This window comes from Sinocyclocheilus rhinocerous, unplaced genomic scaffold, assembly GCF_001515625.1.
Source record: "Sinocyclocheilus rhinocerous isolate Xijiao unplaced genomic scaffold, SAMN03320098_v1.1 scaffold1382, whole genome shotgun sequence".
Classification (NCBI taxonomy): domain Eukaryota; kingdom Metazoa; phylum Chordata; class Actinopteri; order Cypriniformes; family Cyprinidae; genus Sinocyclocheilus; species Sinocyclocheilus rhinocerous.
The window spans coordinates 970,632-980,686 of NW_015657958.1; the positions used below are offsets into that span (position 1 = coordinate 970,632).

A 10,055-nucleotide genomic window follows, 5' to 3' on the forward strand; every position below is an offset into this window, starting at 1 on the left:
CTACTACTACTAAAATTATTAAAACCTTATTTTAAGGAATAATCATACAATATTTCTTCAATGTTTTAATTGTAATATTAAATGACCTTTATTTTCCAAAAAATTACATTTGTTTAATTTTCATTACTTAAAAGATAGATTAAATGAATATTGTATGCCTTAAAAATGTAAATACACAACACAGAATTTCTGAGCAAAAAATCATAAGGCTAAATCAGAATTTCAGAAACACTGAATAGTATTATGAACTAACAATTAACTAGCAATGAATTATAGCATTTATTAATCTAGAGCAGTGGTGGTGAACTCCGGTCCTAGAGAGCCGCAGCCCTGCAGAGTTCAGCTCCAACCCTAATTAAAACTCACCTGCCTGTAGCTTTCTAGTAACCCTTCAGACCTTGATTAGCTTGTTCAGGTGTGTTTGATTAGGGTTGAAGCAAAACTCTGCAGGGCTGCGAGAGAATGATTCCTAAACCCGGAAATGTCTTAGCATTTTTGCATTTCTGGTTTCACTGTGCCGATATCAATGCTTCTTCAATTCTTTTTTCGTTAAATCACTGAAATATGGTCTGTGGTTAGCACAAAGCACAAGATATTTTTACATTTTATTCTATGAGATAAAACGTAAAGAGGAAAACTCATCTACTTACTAGCTTGCTTTTTTACTCAAGCTGTATTTTATTGGTTTTACGCTCTCACTCTTGCAAACTTGCCAATCTGTAGATTTTAAATAAAGACCAAAAGAGTTATCAGAAGCTTAGTGGTGGTGATATCGAAGTCAACCGTTGTGTAGTTTCTTTTATAGCTTCTTCATAGCTTGTTTTTTTACTTCTATTGATTGTATTTATAGCTTCTTCATAGCTTGTTTTTTTACTTCTATTGATTGTATTTATAGGCTTCAAAATTCATAGAAGTTGGGTTCAAGCTTGGGTTAAGCTTATTGTAAAGTGTTACCATTTACGCTAATTGAGGCAACTGACACTTCGCAAAGAACCTTAGTTGCTGCTGTTACTACTTTCTTCAAGCCACTGCACTTTCACACCACACATTGTGTTCTCATGCAGTGAAAAATACATTCCAGAGCAAAGAGGACACTAACAACATGCTGACAGACAAGACAGAGCAGGTTACTTTTGGTATGAAACAAAATGTCAGCTTTCAAAATTCGTAATTTTTTTTTTAAGAAAGCAAACAATAAATACCATTTTGTGACTCTTTAATGTGTTGTGACAGATCGCTGTACCTCAGTTCAAGCGGCTCGTGAACCGGTCATTTCTTACTCTTTACTAGTTATAGCACAAAATAAACATGAATGAACATCAGAAGGTACCTTGTTTCAAATGCGGAAAGACGTCAATACACACCATTTTTCAAGTTCAGGTCCACCAACATTAATTTACTCTCCGGTCTGGTTTGTTTGTCGGACAAAATGGCAGATTCGGCGTTATGATTGGTCAGATCGCCTGTCAATCAAGCCTCCAGGCGAAGGGTCAGTTGTGTTTGTTTAACTGTCATAATGAAAAAGATTTAATTAAAGTGGAAAGATTAAATCAGGTAAATCATTACATAAAATGCTTTGTGCCAAATAACAACATCCAAACTGCACATCAACACGCTCACATACAGCCATCATAACAGACAGCCCAACAGGATTCAATACGCTGCTTTTCATCAAGCTAAACTAGATGATCTCATCCCTGGTTGCTAGTGCAGCTCTCTAACCAAATTAACCCTCCCCAATGTCCCTCCCCTTTCCCCCAGCAGCCACATCTCACTGTCTCCTATCATCAGAGTCAAAATTTATCACACACTGTAATGTGGCTTCACGTCCGTTTACACTCAAGCACACACAGAGCACAGGACATGCTTGAAAAGTACCTCCATCTGCACTGTTCATGGTCTGGAAGCAAAATTACTCTGTGAAGTGTCATGTAATATTAGATATTAAGATTAAGGAGAGCTGCTGTGGTGAGATCATAGCACTGATATCATGGTAACTCGTTTCCTGTGCTTATATGCTTATATGTCTTGTCCCAAGGCAAAGTGTTTTAGATTTTTGGGGTTAGAATTTCTCTGCAAAATATTTTTTTAGCTCATTGAGAACATACACATATTATTTTAACCTCATTTCAATGCAAAGAATATTGTTCAGACAACCAGTCAGTAAAATAAAAACTGAATAATTCACTAAAGAAGATGATCAGGTATTGTATCATCCTAAAGGGATATAATTTGCCATGGAATATTGATTTGGTTTGAAATTATTTGATTATGTGAATAGAAAGACCACAGGGTGCCGTGACAGATGTGGAAATACCAAAATCTCAGTATACAATTTTTTTTACACAGCTCTCTGGAATACTTGATTCTGATTGATCAGTTACGGCATTCTGTGATCAAATATTTTTGTATAATGATTTTATTTGTCTTTATGAACTGTGTATTGGACTGTTTTCTCTGACAAGCAGTCTCTGCACTGTGCTAAGTATAAGTATCACATATCACTCTATTGTCTCTTTAATCTTGCATCAATATTTTAATGTCTGTTTATATATTTTGTCAGTTATATAATATTTGGTTTGTGCAAAGAGCAGGAAAACACACAGTCTGACAGACAGTATGTTGTTTGGCAGAATATTGATGGCCACACAGTGACCAGGATCTGTCAAAGTCCAAAAATGACAATTGGTCTATAGGTGCTGTCACATTTACCACTGTCCAGACATTCAGACATTAGGAGTCCATGTAATCTGGAATTTTTTGTGAGTGTGAAAGATGTCTGCACACGCTAGATTACGCTACGGGTTATAGCTGGTCACACAAATTTGCTGCGTTGACCAATAAAAAGCTGTTTTGTTTGAAAGTAACTTCTTTGTGAGCTGTGAATCGGTACACTTGACAATGAACACTTGAACAATGTACCTTTTTAACTGCCAAATTTTACCCACATTTCACTAATGTGACTGCACCTTAAAACAGTGGTTCTCAAACTGTTTGAGAACCATATTTTCCAAACACAATATTTGAAAAATATGTTGGTTTACATTTTCCCGTTTTAGCATTTTAATTCAAATAAGAGTTATGTTATTTTAATATATTTATAATAATTAAATAATTTAACTTAATACTACACTATACTCACTTGAAGCCATGTTATAGCTTTGTTTGAGGAACAGGCTGAAATTTGAATCATCATTTACTGAGTATTCAAACTTGGAAGATATGTCACAACAGGTTTACTCAAATTAACTTTTTTTTTTTTGTGAGAAATTATAATTTTTTTGTAAGAATTGTCCCTTAAAATCTGTTGTTTAATGTTATGTAAATGACCACAAATGCTATTTTCAGATATTGGCTGAATGTATTAATATAATTGATACCTAAATAAGTAAATAACATTTACAGGTACTGAATATACATTTTGATGCATTATGTTTTGCGTAATCATGACTCACATGGTTTCTTTTTAACCAGCAAACAATTTGAAGTACTGATCTCTCTCTCTCTCTCTCTCTCTCTCAATATTTATGTAGATTGAGTGGAGTGTTCCAGAAGAAAAGAGGAAATCTTGTGTTGCTAAGGGAAAAACAGAGGTAAACTCATAGTGTATGGTGTGTGTTTGATGTGGGGGGATGTAAAGAGCTCAATAGCAAGCAAACAAATGACATGAACCTTGTGAAAGGGTTGGAAGAGATCCTACTTCCAAAATCCACCATTTTCCTGCTTTGTTTATTTTTTAGGAATGTTTTTAAGGGTGCCATTAGCACTGGACCAATATGACAGTAGTCACACTTTCACTGACTCAGCAGCGTGGATGCAGCATCATTGCTAAATTAAATATTTCCAGTTACAGATACCACTGTAGAAATGCACTATTCACAGAAAGCAATGATTAATTTATTCTGTGAGTAAAAGTGTCCAATAACAGGGGGGTTACCAAGATGAGTAATGCTGTTTTTCTAAACTAAAATTTATTTCTTAATGTTTAAACCTTTTTAATATTAAAAAAATATATACTGAGTGCATATTTACTCTTTAGTATCGTTCCCGGTGTGCACGTCATTCTCTCTGTCCTTCTCTCACTTGAGGGTGGCACATGCAGCGAGTGTGTGTGTGTGAGCGATAATGAGCTCACTTATTTGTGCTTAGCATTCATTGCTACATTGATGGGGGGTGGGGCTTGTGGGTGATTGACAAGTGGGCTGAGGCCCTAATGGGGGAGGGTCAGAAAGGGTGTGATTAGGCAAACAAAAGGTATGTCGTGATTAGACTTGTGCCGGTATTCGGTAATGCGATATATCACGGTAATGAATATGCACGATATTGTTATCGTGGGCTCTTCTAAATACCGTGAATAATTATATATTACAAGTTATTCAGAATTTTGAATGCATTTAAGAATACTTTTCCCATCAACTGGTCAAAATGCACAACACCGCCGTATGCTGCATGAAAGATGCGTGCGCACTCTGATGTAAACAAGCGCGGACGAGAAGCACATGGCGGAACATGTGCGAGACGCTCTGGATGAAAGTGCACTTTCACTCAGATGGCGCTAAACTGCAGAAATAATAATAATAATAATAATAATAATAATAATAATTCATATAATTCATTTAATAATAATAATAATAATAATAATAATAATAATAATAATAATAATAATAATAATAATAATAATAATAATAATAATAATAATAATAATAATAATAATAATAATAATAATAATAATAATAATAATAATAATAATAATAATAATAATAATAATAATAATAATAATAATAATAATAATAATAATAATAATAATAATAATTCATTTAAATGCAGTCGTTACCCCGAAAACCCTGTAAACAAAGCAGCTGCACTACTTTCTGTTTCTGAATCGTGTTTAAATGATTTAAACAGCCATTCAGATTTGTGTATTTGCTATGATGTTCATCACAGCGCCAAATACTTAAATATTTAGACTTAATAGGCTATTTATTTTCAAACATTTTTTACATTTTAATCTGGACTACAACATGCCCTAGATATTGTTTGAAAGTGTTTTGATTCTTTATTGTTCGGTCACACTTTACATTAGGGCTTCATTAGTTAACATTAGCTTTTGCTCATTGTGAATGTTAATGCATTAACTAAGGTTAACTAATGAGGTCTTATTGTAAAGTGATACCTATTGGTCTTTATAGTTCTTTTGCACTTTAATCTGTGTAAAACTTTTAACTTTATACATTTTTCTGTATTGCTTTATTGCATTTAAATGTTCAGTTATTTTTGTTATAAGAAAAAAGTTATTAAATTTATTATGTCAGCACTTATTTTAAACTAAATTTCAATACCGTGATAAAAGCATTAGCAATTAATCGCAACATGACAATTTGATACCGGCATATCCCTAGTCGTGATAGAATGGAGGAGAGGAAACAAAAAAAGAAAGATTTGAAGGAGTGAGCTAATTGACCCTGGAGACTTGCGACTGGTCATTTGAATGAACACTTTTCCCTCTCACACATTCACATTCGATTAAAACACACGGAAAACTCTGAATCGATTACTGAGAGCTGGGCTCTCATTAATCTTTATTGATGTACTTAATGGTCTGTCTAGTCCTGAAATTGAAACTTTTCAAGTAAAGCCAGCTGGTTTTAATCAAAATTAGAGCCTGGCATATGTGATGGGATGCATTTGTGAATGAAAACCTCTTGTTTGCCTTATATTGTGAAATGTCAATCATTACCAATTAACTGTGCCCTTTGAAGGATAAAAAGGGGAGGGGCTACTGTAGAAAATGCCCTGGGGTCTCAGATACAGCCCATTGGGGTTCAGGTTACCAATAGCTGTTATTGATACAGAAACTCTCTTGTTCTTCTCAGCAATGGTTTGAAAGTGACACATTCACATAAGTCAGGTGTCCAGTCCTGGTTCTGGAGGGCCAATGTCCTGCAGAGTTTATCTCCAACGTGTCCCATCATACCTACCTGGTAGATTCTAGTAATCCTTAAGACATTGATTACTTTCAGGTGTGTTTAATTGGACAGTGGCCCTACAGGATCAGTTTTTAGACACCCCTGACATAAGTTGTGAAAAGCATCAGTGCTTTTAAGATATGTGACATCCTGAAACGGCCTATAATGTTATCTTTAATTGTTGAAGAGTCTTATACTGTACGTTTACACTATCAATCAAATCATTAAAATGAGAGCTGCAAGTGACCTTGACTGTAATTGCTAGTTAAATCTCAATTAATTTGCAAATGTAAATTTGAAATGTATCTTTGTCTGTAATATTGTAACATATAACACAAAAGCTTTGATGGTTTGTTTCTGTATATCTGTAAGATTTTTTTTTGTCTCTTTCACCAAGGCTACAATTAGTTGATGTACAATACAGTAACAGTAATACTGTGAAATATTCTTACAATTTAAAATAACTGCTGTGTATTTTAATACATTTTAAATTAAAAATTTTCCTCTGATAACAATCTATAGTAGTATATGTTATTAGTCTTACAGTATGTCTTGCTTTACTCTGCTGCCCCTCACAGGACGATTGCAAGAACTACGTCCGCCTGCTGGAGTTTTTGGGTGAGGGAGGCATATATGCCTGTGGGACCTTTGCCTTTGACCCCCAGTGTGTATTTATTGTAAGTCTGTGTGTTTCCACAACTACACCGACTCAAGCCTTGTCATACTATTAAGTAGGACGATTAAAAAGAAATGCGTAAAATAAGACAGCTATATATATATGTATAGTATTTCTGTAAACCTGTTAGCTTTAGACTAATTGACTGTTTTCCTCCTGTGGTATATGACTATAAGCGTGTACTCCTCTCTCTCTATTATATTTTCTTCTCTATTGCTCATTTCTTTATATTTACGGACAGACAGAAATTATATTTATCTGCCTTCTCTGCCTCATTTAGAACATCTCTTCATTCTCTCTGGAGAAACATGAAGATGGTAGCATGAAAATGGAGACGGGGAAGGGGAAATGCCCCTTTGAGCCCAGCCAGCATTACACAGCAGTCATGGCAGGTATGAAACACATGCTTACTTAGCTATCTAAATAAGGCCATGCGGTAGATATATATTGCTTTTGCACATGGTGAAAGCTAATTATAACCTAAATGCTTACCAAAACACATTGAAAACAAAGAAATGACTTAAAAAGTTTAAAAATAAAAATGTCTCTTTTATTTCTCTCTCTCTCTTTCAGGAGGGATCCTTTACACTGCTGCCACAAGTAACTTTCTAGGCACAATGTATGACATTTCCAGGGCAACAGGCATCGAGCAGGAACGCATCCGCACTGAGCAATCAATCAATTGGCTTAGTGGTAACACACTCATCCATCCAGACAATTTACACCGAGATTGTTTATAACCACACGCTTCATGACTTCTGCCTGTTTCTCAACTCAGATCCAGAGTTTGTCAGTTCTGCCTTCATCCAAGAGGATGAGAAGAACAATCCTACTGGGGAAGATGACAAAATTTACTTTTTCTTCACTGAAGTAGCTAAAGAATATGACCTTTACGCCAAGGTCAAAGTACCCCGAGTGGCCAGAGTCTGCAAGGTAGGAACTAGAGCTGATCTGTTTTCTTGTCTAGCCTCTAGTTTTTTTTATGGCTTGGCTTGGTTGAAGTCTCAGAGGGATGTTGTACAGTAGTTCTGCTGTCAGCTGATATGTTATGTAATTGTACTGTTCCAGTTGAGTTCAGATTTCTTCAGTCACAAAGTTCTTCTATTCTTTGCCATCTGTCTGTTTTTCATCATTTATTTTCTATCACATCTGATCTATCTTGGTCTCTCTCTCTGTTATGTAGTCTGATGTAGGTGGTATGAAGACTTTGCAGAGGCGGTGGACGACGTTTCTGAAGGCCCAGCTGGTGTGTGAAGATCGAGCAAGTGGACAGCGATTTAACGTTCTGACTGATGTGTTCACTGTACAGCACCAGCCTGGAGACCCCAGCAGCACACACTTCTATGGCATATTCACCTCACAGTGGTACTTTGTTCTGCTTCATCTCTGACCTGATTTGACCTTCTGTGCTGGATTCATCTCTTTTGAATTATTTCTTTGCTTTTTATTCCTCCATGCTTGTTGTTTTGTGTGTTTGTCCTGTTGTGTTGATATGTAATGTGTAGGGAAAGAGAGGAGCTGTCAGCCGTGTGTGTGTACAGTCTGGAGGAGATCACTAAGGTGATGAATGGACCCTTTAAAGAGCTGAAAAAGACCTGTGAGAACTGGATTAACCCAGAGCCCATACCAACACCCCGACCAGGACAGGTATACAGCTGCACACTCAACACCATACCGTACCATATAATAATATTATACAATAGATGTTGTTCATGTGTTATTTTATTCACAGTACATACAGACACTAATAGAGCAATGCTGTTGTAGTCATTGGCACTCACGTCACCAATGACGTTGTAATTTTTGGATCACGTCACTTAAGGTACATGATGTACATGAGTACATCAGATGACCACTTCCCCCCTCACTTAATTCGGGGCACTAGTCAAAAACTAGCCAACACTGAAAAAATAACCCACAAAATGTCCCAACAGGCTCAACCAAAACAAACATTTAACCAATCAAAATATATACAGTAGTATTAGTATACATGTTTGCTGGGAAACCAACCCATGAACTTAGAGTTGTTAACATCATGTTTCACTAATTATCTGTATTGATCCTTTCTTCTTTCATAACTCTCAGTGTTTGAATAGTGCTCTGATGGAGCAGGGCTTTGAGTCCTCCCTGAAGCTACCTGATAAAGTGCTAACATTCGTGCGTGATCACCCGCTTATGGAGAACAGTGTGGTGGCAGCACCCCTGATGATCAGAAATGGCATCACATACACTAAACTTGCCGTTACCTTAACAATGGCCTCCAGTGGCCTGAAGCAACACATGACCACTGTTTTGCACCTTGGAACAGGTAAGAGATGTTAAACAGAAAATTAAAAAACAATTATTTAATAATCATCAATAATCATTTAATCATCATGTGTGTTTTATATACATGTGCATGTGCTGATAGATCATGGAGAGCTGCACAAAGTCGCTGTAGTTGGTCCGAATGCAACTCTTATTGAAGAAGTCCCTCTGTTTTCTGCACAGGAGCCAGTGAATAACATATTGCTATACAAAGTAATGACATAAGTTTTTATGTTGTTTAATGTGGTCTATTGTATTATTATTATAATTAGTGATATAAAACAATACTGTATGTTCAATCTGAATTCATAAATTTTGCCTCCCTCCTAAATCATGTTACTAATATTTAGGGACCAGTGAATGGATTAACTGACCTTCTCTGTCTCTCTGCTGTATAGGATGAGGCTCTGGTGGGCACTCCTCTCTCTCTGGTGAAGTTACCCATAGTGGGTTGTTCTCTGTACTCTACCTGCGAGGTGTGTGCACGTGCCCGAAGTCTTGGCTGCGTATGGAGGCATAAAGAGGGAGATTGTGCTTTGAAGTATGTCACAAACAAACACTCATTCACACAAAAGCATATCAGAACACACAGATTGAGTCTTCCTTTGTTCATTGTCGTCACACAGTTACATTTATATTTCAGGCCTGGTGAAGTGGTAGAAGCAGATGATTTGGTCAGGCAATGCAACAAAGGTGAAGGTAAGTCTGACAGTGGTACCTAATTTCTATATTCCATAACTGTGAGATGCTGTCGATCACCACAGACACTCATTTCATCTCTGTGTTTATAATGAACTAGAAATAATTTGATAGTAAATACACTTACAATTGAATTAGGTGAGCAGACTGAAAGGTTTAAAAGCAGAAATGACTTGTCGAAAATTTACAAAGTATATTTTGAGAGATGCAAAACCAAAAATCCATATAGTTTATGAGATTTCTTTAAAGGGGTGGCTCACTGTTTTTTTCTAGGCTTGATTGTGTTTATGGGGTGCAGTCTAACATGTGTTAATGCTTCGTTTATTTTTCACACAATTTACCTTTATTCCACACCGCTCTGTCCCTTCTCTGAGAAACGCGCTGATCATTTCCTGCTTTTATGAAGC

At 36.1% G+C, this 10,055-nt stretch overlaps 1 protein-coding gene across 3 annotated transcripts in view; it reads left to right on the forward strand.

Moving 5' to 3' along the window:
- sema4f (sema domain, immunoglobulin domain (Ig), transmembrane domain (TM) and short cytoplasmic domain, (semaphorin) 4F) overlaps positions 1-10,055 on the forward strand; it is a 74,350-nt gene that overhangs the window by 61,872 nt on the left and 2,423 nt on the right. For 2 of the 3 annotated variants that reach the window (XM_016529789.1, XM_016529790.1), the window contains exons 3-13: positions 3,534-3,593; positions 6,545-6,643; positions 6,923-7,034; positions 7,216-7,335; positions 7,421-7,575; positions 7,826-8,007; positions 8,148-8,289; positions 8,728-8,950; positions 9,053-9,162; positions 9,348-9,490; positions 9,593-9,648. In XM_016529789.1, the coding sequence (XP_016385275.1) occupies positions 3,534-3,593; positions 6,545-6,643; positions 6,923-7,034; positions 7,216-7,335; positions 7,421-7,575; positions 7,826-8,007; positions 8,148-8,289; positions 8,728-8,950; positions 9,053-9,162; positions 9,348-9,490; positions 9,593-9,648 (1,402 nt within the window). The remainder of the gene's footprint in view (positions 1-3,533; positions 3,594-6,544; positions 6,644-6,922; positions 7,035-7,215; positions 7,336-7,420; positions 7,576-7,825; positions 8,008-8,147; positions 8,290-8,727; positions 8,951-9,052; positions 9,163-9,347; positions 9,491-9,592; positions 9,649-10,055) is intronic. The other variant, XM_016529791.1, reaches the window with a different exon arrangement.